This window comes from Lissotriton vulgaris, chromosome 11 (genome assembly GCF_964263255.1).
Source record: "Lissotriton vulgaris chromosome 11, aLisVul1.2, whole genome shotgun sequence".
Classification (NCBI taxonomy): Eukaryota; Metazoa; Chordata; class Amphibia; order Caudata; family Salamandridae; genus Lissotriton; species Lissotriton vulgaris.
Genome location: NC_141699.1, coordinates 176564700 through 176579804, shown reverse-complemented (window position 1 = coordinate 176579804; position 15105 = coordinate 176564700). Strand labels below are relative to the sequence as shown.

Here is a 15105-nt window from a genome sequence, read left to right as displayed (position 1 = left end):
GATCTGCGCATTGGAATAATATACACTATAGACTTGACATAGAACTGAAGTCAGTATGTCTCTATTGAGTATATTAAACTTAATTGTGTGACTGCCAGCTAACTCAGAGGTCACTAGAAACTTTCTCGAATAAACAAGAAGGGATTAGTCTCTGAAAACCACATAAACATGACAACTTTGTTTTCCTGTAGAACCGGAACAATATCTTCAGAGTCGTGGAAACAATCGATGACTATTTCACTCAGTCAATCGTGCATGCTTCGTTTCTACAGAATTGCATAGAAATAGTGAGACGGGCGTTTCAATAAAAGGGTTTATTGAACAGTCTTATTTCTCATGCAAGAGATATGAACTGCTACAATCATTAGACCGAATGCGAAATATAATGCGTACAGCGTAGACAGTAATATAAAATAATACTGTAATAGCATTGTCTGTTGCTATGACATACATAAAAATACATACATAAATAACAGAGGCTAAAATACTCAACTGGTGCTTCTAAAATACGCCTACCCCAGTGTACCTAACCTAGGTCTACTATGAAGGAAGATGTATGTGCTGTTTTAGCTATAGTTTAGTTTTGCCAAGAATTTGCAAAAGGTTTCTCTAGGTGCTAATCCGCTCCATAACTTAGAATGAGAGAGGTTGGTATCTTTTTCTTGAGACTCGATTTCCCAACACCGCGCAAGGGGAGTCAGAAACACTGGGGCTGGATTCTTGGTAGGAGGATCACAGCGTCTTGTCAGTGCGTCAGCTGGAGAGTTGGCTTCCTTCTGGTCTTGCTGTGGCGAGCTGCGTCGTGCAAGTAGGTAGTCGAACTGCACCGAACCACACCGTGCTTTGCCACAGCAAAATCTATACCTTGAAGGTGTTTAGCAAATGCCAGTATTGACGTAAAGTCGGGCATATGAACGTCATGAATGAACCCCTAAGGAATAGATGTTCATGCATAATAAATGAGTTCTTGGAGAAATCAATGTCCAAGCAAGGGGAAGTCCCTAACGGCTTAAGAGTCTGTTTTTCCAAGAACTCGTTGTGACGTAGATGAACGGATGGAAGTAGCCATGCCTGTATTTGGGTAGCATGGACTATGCCTAAATAAGGACTGGATATCAATGCCTATATAAGGGCAATGTGAAATGTACCTATATAAGGGCATGAATCGGGAAATGCATATGGAATCTAAATCAACATACAACACTACATCTCCTACCCAAAGTACTGAAACAGATGAAGGAATACCAGACCCAAATCATCCTAGTGTTGTACCCTGGCCTTGAGCTGCTTCTGGCCTTGAGCATTTGGCCTCCGATCTCGCTGCCCCCTCTGGAGAACCTCCTGTCGCAGCAGAAAGGGTGAGTTTTCCGCCAGATCCTGTTGCATAATCTATGCCTCCATACGTGGAGAATGAGCGGTGACCGTTGATGACATTCAGCGTTACTACTGAGGTGGTTGGAGTTATTCTGGCAGTTGGGTGCTCTTCAATAAAGTCTGGCTGTGTAGAATACAAGGAGGAGTTTGCTGCTTGGTGCTCTTCTTGTCATCACCCTTACAAGCTTCTATCTGATATATTGTTATTGTGTTTATCATTGGCCAACCACAGCCTTGCTGTGGCCAAAGTTAATGATTACATATCGGCCCTTTCGGCCTTTTTACCAGATCGGCTATCCCTATTCAGATCACCTGTTGTGATGCATTTTTTGAGAGGGCTGACCCCTATGTTCTCACCTACTCCTTTTATAGTGCTGCATTGAGACCTAAATCTTGTCTTGGCCTATCTGGTATTGTTGCCTTTTGAGCCTATGCACGGTTTTCCTTTATGCCTTACGCTTAAAACAGTGTTACCCATCGACATAACATCTGCCAGGTGAGTGGCTGAACTTCAGATTTTGTCTCCTGTTCCATCATTTGTCTAATTGTTCCTGGACAAATGAGTTCTTCAAACAAAAGCCGCATTTCTACCCAAAGTACTCAGCCCTTTCATATAGTGCACTCCATCACATTGTCAACATTTTATGACCAATCTCATGCATCAACGGACGAGGAATGGCTACATCTCCCCAATTCTACGAGGGCCCTTATGTTTTTACATTGACAGGAGCAAGGAATTTCAGCATGATTACTTACTGTTAGTTGTTTTTTTTCTGGGCCAAAGAGTAGCAGAGCTGTATAGAAAAGTAGCATCTCTAGATGTTTGGTATGGGCTCACCAGAAAGCAGCCACCAGAATAGTTGTGTGCTCACTGCACAAGGGTAAGAGCTGTTTCCATGACGCTAGCTCATGGTGCGCTAGTCTTGGACATCTGCCAAGCTGCTACAGTGGCTGTCCCTCTGTATGCTAAACATTACCGCGTATACAGCCAGATCCAGCGGGACAGGTATTTCATCTGATCTGTCCTGCAGAATTTCCTGGTCTGAGTCATTCCACAGATGAACAACCTTGTAGGTACTGCTTTGGTTTGTGTTCAAAAGGAATCTGCAGTTAGAAGTGCCCATTAGATGAAAAATTTACTTATCTTTGGTAACAAATTTTCTGGTACAGAAACTATCTAACCACAGATTCCTCAGCTGCCCACCCTCTCCCTGTTCTGTGGAATGGTCTTATCCAGTCAAATTTTAATGAGATGCCGTCTTAAACCAAAACATTTCTACTCCGTGTTTCACATTTGTTTTTATGGGCTTTCACGTCTGTTTACAAGAAAGACGTTCAGAGAGAAACTGACGCCAGTGCGAGCAAGTGGTGTAAAATATACTGGTCCCAATGTCACATCCGCATGGGATGGAGTGGCAAAAAGCAGAAAGACTCCACCTGTTGGCTTGCGAGGAGATTTCCATGCATAAGTGTCCAGATCCAGTCTGGCTCCACAGGAAATTCAGAACTTGGAATCTGTGGTTATAGTCTTTACCAGAAAAGGCATTACTCAAGGTAAGTAGCTTCTTTACCAGAAAAAGCAAGTTAAGTAGCTTATTCATTTGGCCATCTCAACAGGTCATTAAATTTGAGCAGGTTAAATATTGTTAATCTAAGTGACTCAAGTAATTACTATGTCCTACTTGTATTTATTTTAAGGTGGGCGGGAATACATTTAATAATTTTGGCTAAAAGAAAGCTTTTTTCAATAAGTTCACAATAAAAAAGTGCTATGAAAACATTTGGCCGTAAGATCTGGTATGCATGGTGTACTGGTAGCCTTCGCTTTTGTGCTGTCACAAATTGGACTGATTTTTATATGTGATGATGTTTTATATTATTTCTTTGCTAGGTCTTAGGCAAGGGAGTTGCTGGGAGTATTGGAGTGGTAACATCTATTAATGAACAAGAAGGCATTGCAACTGTCAGATTTCCATCTTCAGACTTCAGAAAGACATCGAAAGCATCAGACACATTGACAATTCCATTATTCAGGTTATGTGTCCCTAGATCAGAGGTAAGATTGAATTTTAAGTCTATATGAGTTTATATTCAAATTGACCTCTGCAACAGTAATGTTGACTGATATGATTCATGATGTTGAACAAGTGCTTGGAAGAATAAGAAAAAATGGATTGCAAGCTTTTTCAAGTGCCATCTAAGTTGCAGGTGATCTGGATGAAAGACAAGTAATAGAAGCTTACTGTGCAATGGTGTCTGGAAACTGTCTTCGGTATTGGTAGCATATGAGAACCTGTACCAGCTATCTGAACACTACCTCCACCCCTGGCCGATGCAAACTGGGACAGATGTGTCCTCCCGTCTGATCAACTGCACTGCAATAAATACTTACTCCAGTATTGGAGCTTTCACAGATTCCCATGCCTGAATCATTCCCCGTCGTCGAGACGAGAGTCTCCGGTATATAAAAAAGCAATACTTAGTTGTATAGCAAACTGAAAAGAGGCCTAGGCCCATTTCCCTTTTGCAACCCATAACCTTCGTTATGTAAAAGAGACCAAACTTGTCTCTAGACCAATCATATCTCCTCACCCTCTAGAACACTCCTCAGAGAACCTTTTGCCCTTCAGGTTTTCTACGACACGTTGTGCTAGAGAGTCTCCTTTGAGCTCTGCTCAAACTCTGTCTTTTCAGCCTTTTTGAGGAACTTTGTTCTTTCATCTTCAGTTGGATTTGATAATACTTTGGACTGTCTTTAAGTACATTTTTTTTAGAATGTCTGGAAAAGAATGGTCTATTTAGAGCCTTTGCTACCTGCTCAAAGAAGAGGCTCTACACTGATGACCCTCATGAAGACTGCATTTACTGTCTATACCCTGCTCACCAGGCCAAGGACTGCAAGGTATGTCACACTTTCTCTAGTAAGACTCTTAGAGATCGTGAGGGACACCTTTTGATATGGCTTCAGAAGTTAAAGGCCAGAAAGGAGGTTATCTCTAGTGACAGTGATGAGGGCTCCTCCTCTACATCTAGGAGATCTCAAAAGAGAAGAAAATCTCCTCAGAGGAACGTCCTGGGAAGGCCCTAAAAAAGACCACTCATGGGTCTTCTGGGCGTAGTCCTTCAAAATCTCTTCAAGCAAAGGAAAAGGAGAGTAAAGGACACACTTCTTGTGAGAAAGTGTCAAAGAAATGTACTTCTGAGCCATCAAAGTCACCTCCTCAGGTCAAAGAGCCCTTCAGGAAGCTATCCTCTAAGCCTCCTGAGGAGAAATCTAAAAAACTTACATTGTCGACGAAGAAACCATTGTCGTCGACAACGAAGATAGAGGTTAAGAAAATGCCAAAGTCACCATGATTGCTTATTGTGGTGTCGACGGTGTCTGCGTCGATGGTGGCGTCGACGCCGGTAAAATCGACGACGATGGCAGCGATGACGACGACCATGTCGTCGACGACGGAGAGCGCTCTACGCCTGTTGTCGACGACGACATCGTCAACAGTAGTGTCGACTGCGATCTCATCGACGGGTTCTTTGACAAGAGAAACTCTAGAAAAACAGCTACTTGTCCGTAAGAAGATTCCGCCAGAAGTCACTTCCCCTAGCAAAATGACGCCTCCGGTTCAATCACATCTACTGGAGGAGGAGGAGGAGTCAGAAGAGGAGGAGGATGACGGACCCTTTGGTTATGCTAGTAGTCCATCGCAACTACATGTGAAATGCCAGGAGGATGATTACGAAGAGGGTTATGCAGAGTATCAGAACCCCTCGCAGCTACAGTATCGACAAGTATACCATGAGGAAATGGTTGCTATGCCATCCTCCATGATGATGGTTCTGCAGTTTATGCTGGCAGACTATAAAAAGAGATTTCCACAGACAATAGCCTCTCAGGAAATTCCCGTTTCACACCCACGTTCCATCCCGGCTACTCAAGTCAGAAGCAGAGAGTCACTACAGGAAATTACGCCTCCAACACCTGAAGTTCAACATCACCAGGATCCGGTTACCACGGACGATGATGACCAGGAAGAGGGAGAAATAACGGATCCCAACAAGGAGTGGGATGACTACCTAATCCCATCTCCAGCGTCTCCCACACCAGTACCTGCGAATTCCCTACCGGTGGATATCGGTGGATTCCATAATTTAATGGAAAGAGCTGCGAAGAGATTAAGCTTCCAATGGCTACGACTCGGACGGAATGCTTCCTCTATGATTTTAAAGAGCCATACCATAAGTCGGTTCGATCCATACCAGTCATCAACCATGTGTGGGAAGAAGGCTTGAAGGTGATGAAAACACCAGCGACGTTTACACCTGTGCTCGCTAGACTGGAAAAGAAATATAAGGCCCCTTCGGAAGCACCAGCGTGTTTACTAGGCCATCCTAACCCGGACTTAGTAATTTTCCAGGCAGCGCAACAAAAATCTAAGAATCCATCGGCACCTATATCTGCACCTCCAGACAGGGAGGGAAGACGTTTGGACAATGCAGGGAAAAGGTTTTCCTCTATGTCGGCTGTGAGAAGGTGGCCTGATATGCAGTGCTCACTATTCTAGTGAACACTATGTATCAGTCCAGCAACCCTTATTGATGATTGGTTGTAAGTCAACGTTATAGACCAGCTATCCTAGTAGCATGGATACGAGCAGTCTAAGGCTAAAGACTCGAGAGGGCGTGTTAAGCCAGCTGTTTACCACACATATACCCCTTGAATACCCAGTGAAAGGACACCACACAAGTGTTATGAAAATAAACAAGATATTTATTAAGAATCACAACAGCCCTGTACTCTTTATGAGGACAGGGTACTAAGCACAAAACAAAACTCTTACGAAAATACTTAAGTTAGCACAGTATATACAAATGCCCGAGGGGCACGGAAAACCATATACTCTGAAAGTGGAATGCGAAATTACTAGCAGGTAAGTACAGTACTATTAGGCTTAGGAATCGCTAGGACTTGACTATAGAATCTTCAGATTACTTCTAGGAGGCCTAGGGGACTCGGGTGCAGAGTGTGCACTCTCACCCGTGATGCGGGACAAAGTCTATGGTAGCTAGTAATGACAAAGTTAGTGTTCTCGGGCGAACCCGACCTGGTAGGAGGAAAACGAAAGTGGATCCTGACCCTTGGATAGTGAGGCTATGCTGGGGCACCGAAATGCCGAAGTTACCTAGCCCAGGGGCTGCAGCTGCATAGGTCTCAAAAGACGTCGGGAATCCTCGTAGACGGACCAGGAGCCTGGAAGAAAGAAGTTGCTGGCAGGCGACCAGTGAAGAAAGTTCGATGGATCCAAGCCTGGATCGAAGGAAGATGACACCTGAAAGCAGAGGGGACCAAGTTCGAGACTACTAGCCAGTAGTCAGGTGGCACCAGGAGGGCACCAGATGGTAGTCACCTCGACTAGGTGAGTGGGTGACGCTGTGCTCGCAGATCTCACGGACCAGGAGGCGTTGTCGGCGACCAGGATGGAGGAGCGAGCTGTCCCACGATGGATGAAGCTGTCGGCGTCGCTGGACCCAGGATTGGGCAACAAAGCCTTGGCAAATTCAATCCCACGCGGTGGACTCAAAATGGCGTCTGGAGTGGACCAGGAGGGTCCTGGGTGCCTCTCTTGAAGAAGGAAGCAAGGGCCAGTCTGGAGCAACCAGACCAGCAGCAGTGATGTCGTCGGGCGTCGTGAAGAAGACCACAAGCCAGCCGGCTAGTAGCCACACAGCGCGGTGAGCACGCAAAAGCAGAAGGGCCCCACGCAGATCGTGGAGATGCTGGAGGGCTGATCTTCGGTGCTGGAGCTGCTCAGGGTTGGGGCTTCTCGGACCCCAAAGCACTCACCAGTGGAGCACACGGTGGGCTTGTTGCAAAGAAGTCGTGCAGTCTTGGCGATCGTCGGTCCCTCGAGGTCTCGTCGCACTCACAGTTCTCAGCTTTGCTGTAGAGGTGAGTAGAGGTCAGAGGTGCCAGGGAAGCCGGGTCTCGTCGAGCTGGGTCGTCGGATTCGTGAAGAAGGACTTGCAGCAGACCGCAGTGTTCTTAGGATGGTGCCCGCTTGATGCAGGGTGACTACTCCTTAGCCACAAGGGAGAATCTTGAAGAAGGAAATCTTGATGTCTTTCGCAGAAAGTCGTGTCTTGATTCCAAAGGTGATCTAATTTGAACAGGGGGCCCGCTCCTATCTTTATACTAAAAAAGGGGGCTGACCCGGTGACTAGGTCCTGCCTATGGGTGGGACTAGGAGGGGGGTGGTTACACCCCTCTGCCATGCCGGACTTTCCCCAGGCCAGGGGCTGGTGTGCCCCTGGAACTGGTTCTGACCGGCCTATGCGTAGTGAGCACCGGGGTGCCACTCAGCAGTCACCTTCCTGTAAAGCCCTGCCTACCCAGGATACACAAAACCATGTCTGGGACGGTGCTAGCACCGCCCCTGACAGGAAACCCTTTGTCCAGGCTCCCCTCGCTGGAAGGGCTCCCAGCTGCAGGGGGTCAGACTCGTGTCTGTGGTGGCAGCATCCATTTTGTGGAGCTGAGGCTTCGTTTAACTTTAACCGGGGTTCACAGTTACATACATGTCGTGTCCCTCTAGAAGGGTGGAATGCTAACCCCGTCGCCAGAATTGGCGAGGGGTTAGTATTCCAATTCGTATGACACCTTACTCGACATGTTTTGATAAAGCAATACCAAAGATAGCATTTAACCGCGAGGATTATAATGCACTTAAGAGTATATGGTATGCGATATCATGGAACAGCTATTTAGGACTTGATTCCGCAAGCTGCAGACAGGCTCAGCTCATGCCAGAGCACCATCTCACACGATTCCAAGCACTCTGCCTTCAGGATTGTTAAGGCCTGCCATAGGAGTGACTGATAGGAATCTGTGTATCCATTTTAGGGTTAGATATAGGTATACTATATCTACAGCAAAGGGTGATTACACGACTTTGCCCCAGCTGTCATGCAGCCAGTTGTGTCAAATTTAGGAGGCCAGCCAGGGGTGGCATAATACATGCTTCAGCCCCTGGTAGGCCCTGGATACACCTATGCCCTGAGTTACAGGGTCTGATAAGGTGGCCCAGTACCAATTGGTAAATGCACCTAGGGTACATGTTGTAATTTAGAGAGAGAACAGCCAGGCTGTGGGTCTGATTGGCAGGCCCACAGCCAGAGAAAGTCGTAAACCAGTGAAACAAAAGCAAAAAATCTGGGTGATCATAGGATTGCAGACCCTACTCTCCTACATCGGCTCTCCTCGTTACAGCGGCAAATGCCCTTGCCATTCCGGCTGTATACGACAGGCAGATGTGGTGTGATATGGCTCCATACATAGACCTCATTCCTGAGGAACACAGACAGGAAGCGAAAAAAGTTCTGCAGGATGGAGAGAGGACTTTGGCTGAAGTAATCCATTGTGCGATGGACATCGGGACCACAGCCTTTCGCTCCCATGGGGGTGCGGCGATCCTACGACGCCAAGGTTGGTTAAGAGCTACTGCCTTTAGACCGGAGGTCCAAAATAAGATTCTAGATCTCCCATTCGATGGGGAAGATTTGTTTGGAAGGCAAGTAGATGAAGCCCTTCAGGGTATCAAGAAGGATACAGCTATGGCGAAGGCCCTGGGTACATTACACTATTGTAAGGTGCCCTTTCAACACGCCCGAGGAAGAGGACAACCATCTTATAGAGGAGGTTACCAACAGGGAAGGTACCCCTCCTATTTGTCATCACAACAATACCGTCAACAGTACAGGCAGAGACAGTCAGGGAGCTATTCTAAGCCCGCTCCTAGATGACGATCGGGTCATCAAGGAAAAGATAATATCTGAAAGAGACACGTTAGTGATAGATTCCTTACCTTAGAATATCCCCAGGCGTCAGACTGGATCCGGACACTTTTGCATAGCAGTACCCTTGCGCGTCGGTAGGCGTCGTCTGCCGTTCTGCGTCCGTCGTCGGCGTCGTGGGCGCCGTGATGACGTTGTCGGAGTACTTAGACGCCGCCTCCCCGTGCTGACGTCAGTTCTTCTTTTTTCCGCGCCAGCAAGCGCAGATCTGGAAAAAGCAGTAACCCTTAGTCAATTTTTGACTAACTTTTTTGGATCTTTTTGATCATTGTTCGAAGTCTTCTCGACTCCGATCGGTGCCGTAGGGATGCCTGATTTCAAGCACTGTGAGGATTGCGACCGCACAATGTCGGTCACGGATCCCCACCACCTGTGCCTAACTTGTCTGGGCGTCGACCACGACGACAAGGCCTGCTCCAACTGCCGGGCCCTCTCTTCGAAAGCCAGGCGGGAGCGGTCCCGCAGGCGACTCGAATTCCGGCAGTCGGCCCGCGCCGTGTGAGGTCCCGATCCCGGTCCCACGGGAGGTCGAGGGACAGGTCGCGGGGACGGAGCCACCACAGCTCCAGGAGTCGGCACCACTCCTCCGGGTCGAAGTCGTCAGGTAAGAAGCACAAGAAGTCATCGCTCTTCTGACTCCCCCCGACGCTCGCGCGATGCGGCCGGGGGTTCGGGTGACACCACCCACGCGGCTCCTTCGGAATCGAGGGCGTCGCGACCTGCTCCACACCCTCCGGTCCCTGGGCAGAACGCGACGCCGGAGGAGATCGAGCGATTCCTCATGGCCATGAGGTCCCTTTCTCCTCCGACGGGCTCAGCGGCGCCTCCGGGCCCAGCGGACTCGTCTGGGGCCCCTAGCCGGTCGGGGGCTTCGGCCCGACGTCGTCGGGTGCTTCGGCCCGCCGGCGCCTTTGCGCCCAGCGCCGCAGGGCCCTCTGGTCCCGACACCGCCGGTGCCTTCGGGCCCAGCGCCGCAAGGTCAAGCGGTCCCGAAGCCGCCGGCGCCTTCGGGCCCGGTGTCGCGGGACCACACTAGACCTTTGTCGGGCTCCGGATCGTCACCAGTGAACCTTACGACCCCCCCGTCGTCGGTCCGTATGGTGTCACCCCCGGCGCCGTCCTCGGGCGGCGCCGGCCCCGATGCCTCCCTCGCTCCTGTTCCGGCACCGGAACGGCGCCGCTGGGCGCCGCTGGGCGCCGCTTTCGACGCCGTTTGGATATTTCCACTTCTACGAACAGGCCCCATTGATTGACAACCCTGAGATTCAGGAGATGGGTGATGAGGAGGATTGGGAGGGGTCTGAGGACCCTCTGACCAAGGAGTGTCAGTCTTATGAGGACTGGGCAGGAGACATTGGGGAAGCCAGTGGCCTGGACACCTCTCCAGACACTGGTCTTGTCTCCCCTCCTACAGTGGCTTCGAAGGAGGGAGCAACATATAGTGTGGTGTTGACGAGGGCTGTCAAGGCCCTGGGCCTTGAGCTCCCCGTTGCGGCCGTGAGGAATAACCTCCTCACTGAGGTCCTTAAACCGCAGTCAAGCTCGGCCGAGCCTCTGCTGCCCTTTAATGAGGCCTTGACGGACGTTCTTTTGGGCACTTGGTCCAGGCCCGCTATGGGTTCGCCTGTAAATAGGAACGTTGCCAGACACCACCGCCCGGCCCCGGGCGCCCCATGTTTCCTGTCCGCCCACCCCACCCCCGAGAGTCTGGTCATCCAGGCCTCAAATTCCCAGACTACATTCCCCTCGGCCCCGCCGGACAGGGAATCCAAGAGGTATGAGAATTATGGAAAGAAAATATTCTCCTCCCTTAGTTTGGGACTGCGGTCTTCCAACACCGCCTGCCTCTTGGGCTACTACACCCTCTCTCTGTGGGAGACGGTGGCGGAAGTGCTGCCAGAGTGCCCGTTGGAGGTACGGGCCAAACTTGGCCAAGCCCTTGTGGATGGCCGAGACGCAGCCAAATATTCTATACGGTGTGGACTGGATACCACCGACTCGCTAGGCAGAGCGATGGCTACGACGGTGGCGGTCAGACGCCACGCCTGGCTGAGGTCCACCAACTTTTCGGCAGATGTCCAGAACACTCTAATGGACATGCCGTTCGATGGCCGTGGCCTTTTTGGCGACAAGGCAGACCATGCGCATGAGCGCTTTAAGGACTCCAGGGCTACGGCCAAGTCCTTGGCCCTCTCGGCCCCGCGCCAGCAAATGGGTGCCTTTCGCTCCTTTCGTGGCCAAGGAAGGGGTGCCCCCACACGTGCTGCCAGCCACACGCCGCAGACTAACATCCAGCATGGTGGCGGCCGTGGAAATCGCCGTGGAGGCGGTCGGGGACAACGGCGAAACCAGTCCTCTCCTTCCCCCGCAGCATCCGCCTCTAAACCCTCCTAGTCCGTGCTTCTCGGCCAATGTGACGCCAGTGGGGGGGCAGGGTTCGCCATCACTACTCTCACTGGTGCACTGTCACTTCGGACAGGTGGGTGCTGTAGATCGTCCGGAGGGGCTACTCCCTCCCCTTCGAGACGACCCCTCAAGGCATACCACCGCAATACCAGCGCGTATCGGGGGATCACTTGCGGCTCCTGCAGGAGGAAGTTTCGTCCCTCTTGGCCAAGGACGTCAACGGCTTCCTCCGGAAGGAGAAGTTCAAAATGCTGACTCTGGCTCAGGTCTTAGCTGCCCTGGACCCAGGAGACTGGATGGTAGCTTTGGACTTGCAGGACACCTATTTCCACATCCCCGTCCTGCCGGCCCACCGGCGTTACCTGCGGTTCACAGTAGGCCGCAAGCACTTTCAGTTTACCGTGCTCCCCTTCGGCTTACCAGCGCCCCACGGGTGTTCACGAAAGTGATGGCGGTGGTCGCAGCTCATCTGCTCAGGTTAGGGGTTTCAGTCTTCCCCTACCGCGACGACTGGTTGTTTAAGGCGGGCTCGCCCCAGACAGTCGTCAGCCACCTCATGACGACGGCAGACGTCTTGCACCAGCTGGGGTTCTCCATCAATGTGCCGAAGTCACACCTGTGCCCCTCTCAGAAGCTCCTTTTCATCGGAGCGGTTTTCGACTCAGCGCAGTTTCGGGTTTACCCACCCGAGCAGCGGGTTCGGGATATACAGGCTCTGATTCCAATCTTCCCGGGTTTATCCCGGGTTTCGGTCAGGTTGACGCTGCGGCTTCTGGGGCTGATGGCTACCTGCATCCTTCTGGTGCATCATGCCCGGTGGCGGATGTGGGCTCTGCAGTGGGACCTGAAGTTTCAGTGGGCCCAGCATCAGGGCTACCTGTCCGACCATGTCCTGATCTCGGAGGGCACTGCGAGAAAGTTGCAGTGGTGACTCACGGACCGCGATTGGGTCAGCGGCAGATCCCTCTCCCTTCCTCAACCGGAGAACGTAGTTGCGACGGACGCGTCCCTCCAGGGCTGGGGAGGCCACATGGGAGAGGCGGAGATCAGAGGCCTCTGGTCTCCGGAGGAGTCCCGGCTCCATATCAACCTTTTGGAGCTACCGGCGATTCGTCTAGCACTGAAGGCATTCCTCCCCTCTGTTCGGGGGAGTGTAGTGCAGGTGTTCACGGACAACACCACCGCCATGTGGTACTGCAACAAACAGGGCGGGGTGGGGTCGTGGACCCTCTGCCAGGAGGCTCTGCGCCTCTGGCAATGGCTGGAACATCAGGGCGTGACTCTGGTGGTTCGACACCTGGCAGGTTCCCTGAACGCCAGGGCGGACAAACTCAGCCGCCGGTGCATGATGGATCACGAATGGCGTCTGAACTCGGACGTGGCGCAAGGTCTCTTTCAGCAGTGGGGAGAGCCTTGGTTAGATCTATTCGCCACCGAAGAGAACACGCAATGTCATTGTTAGACCTGGCACCTTGGCGTGAGTTTCCCTTCCACTTTTTGCTGGTGTGCCTCCGATGTTTTGCTGGTTTTCCGATATTCAGGGCACTGCGCCACGGCCGACCCGTGCCGCAGTGCAAGTGCTCCCTACTGTAAATAGTACATGTGATTGGTATCCATGATTGGTTCATTGGATTTACTGTTAGTCCCTAGTAAAGTGCACTAGGAGTGCCAGGGCTTGTAGATGCCAATACTGCTAGTGGGCCTGCAGCGCTGGTTGCGCCACCCACAGAAGCAGCCGTAAGATGTGTCTGGGGACTGCCACCGCAGAACCCGCGTGCAGTCTCGTACTGTCATGCCGGCTGGGCAAGTGCAACCACTTGCCAGCCCCTGAACCTTCCCTTGACTGCATATTAGTCACCCCTATGGTAGGCCTGCGGGCAGGGTGCATTGTAGGTGTAAGGTAGGACAAGCCCTGATGTGTGTGGCATGTCCTAGTAGTGACTTACAACTAAATTCGTATTTCACTATTGAAGGCTACCTGCTCCCTTTAGGCCAGACTGAGCTGCTGGAATTATTACACCCTATAATCCCAGCAGGCACAGGGAGCATGGTAGAGAGTCGTGTTTAGTATGCCTGAACTCAGGATGATGAAATATTTCTTTTAGTAAAGTTTATTTTAATATCCTGTATTTGCAAATGCTACTTTTAGAAAGTTAGCATTTGCTTGCCTAACCATTTCAGCCCGCCTCTGCTGGTATGTGTATCTGACTGTCTGGGATGCGTGAGTGACAGGGCTGGGGGATGACAGGTGGTGAATGCGCAGATTACACCTTAGTGGGAGGTAGGAGTGGCTCTTGACTCTGGATCTTGCTGTGCTCTGCCACCACAATGCTGGCTCCACCCTCCTGGGGAGCGACTGATGACTCAGCCGACACCTGGCCCAGGAAGGGCGAAGCCCCCATCAACAAGGTACTCTGGCTGCCCCTGTCCGCACAATGCTGGCTCCACCTCCTGTGGGGCGTCTGATGCGCCTGCCCCTCACACTGAAAGCAGAAGCCGGAGTACACCCACCGGAGTGCTCAAGGACTGAAAGTGGCTATGCAAAGGCCCCCCTGGCCTGCGAGAACAAAAGAAATGCAGTATAAAAGTAGGAGCCCTGCTCCTTGTAAATTAGATCCTGTTTGTGCTACAGAAGGAACTGTACCCGCGAGAAGGACCGGGAAGGACAAGGAAGAGTGCTGACTCTTGCCTGTGTCTGGTGCCTTGCTGCAGAAGGAGAGGAAAAAGAAAAGACTACAAGAAGACTTTTGCTTTGAGAAACTTTGTGCCAAACTCTGCTGAAAGATCTCCAAGGGCTTGCTGTTGAACTTGCCCCCTGACCAGCGCCCCAGGACCAGTGGTCGCTACATCCTGAAGGAAGCGACTGTGTGTGCTGCTTATCGCTGCAGTACTGACAGAGGGGTCTGGGAGCGCTGGGCAAGCCTGCCACGCTCCCCATAACCAAGGCATCGACATCCCCCTGAGCACCGTGACCGGGGCCCAAAGCAACAGCGAGAGCAACGTGAGGTCCAGCCGCCGCAGGCCCGAGCACCGTGACCGCAACTGCACCGGGAGCCCGAGAGCAAAGTGAAGGAGGACCCGTCCGGTCCAAGCTCCCGAATTGACTGCGCTTCGAGCCGTCAATCCACCTGCGAAGACGGACAGCTGCCCTGTGATAACCCCCTCTGGTCGGTAGCCTGCCCGACAGCTCAGCTGTGAGCGCACAGCTGCAACCGGTACTTTGGCTGGGTACGTCCTGCGGATGTATGATGTTACATCGCGCACATTTACATCGCGTGCTTTTTCCCCGCATCTATTTGATCGCCGAGTCCATGACATCGTCTGTTATTACCTCGCAATCTATTGCAACGCGATTCCGTTGCTTTCTATTGGGCCGTACTTTACCCCGCAGTACAGCATGTCGCATGGCAAAACAACGCGGTCTTTGAAATCACCTGCGAGAACCCGCCTCTAAGCCCTGGCCCCCTTCCCAAAGCC

At 51.3% G+C, this 15105-nt stretch overlaps 1 protein-coding gene across 1 annotated transcript in view; it reads left to right on the top strand.

The window, feature by feature from the left end:
• HECTD4 (HECT domain E3 ubiquitin protein ligase 4) overlaps nt 1–15105 on the top strand; it is a 2691195-nt gene that overhangs the window by 1101638 nt on the left and 1574452 nt on the right. Inside the window, exon 42 of the mRNA XM_086943079.1 lies at nt 3266–3430. Within this exon, the coding sequence (XP_086799205.1) occupies nt 3266–3430 (165 nt within the window). The remainder of the gene's footprint in view (nt 1–3265; nt 3431–15105) is intronic.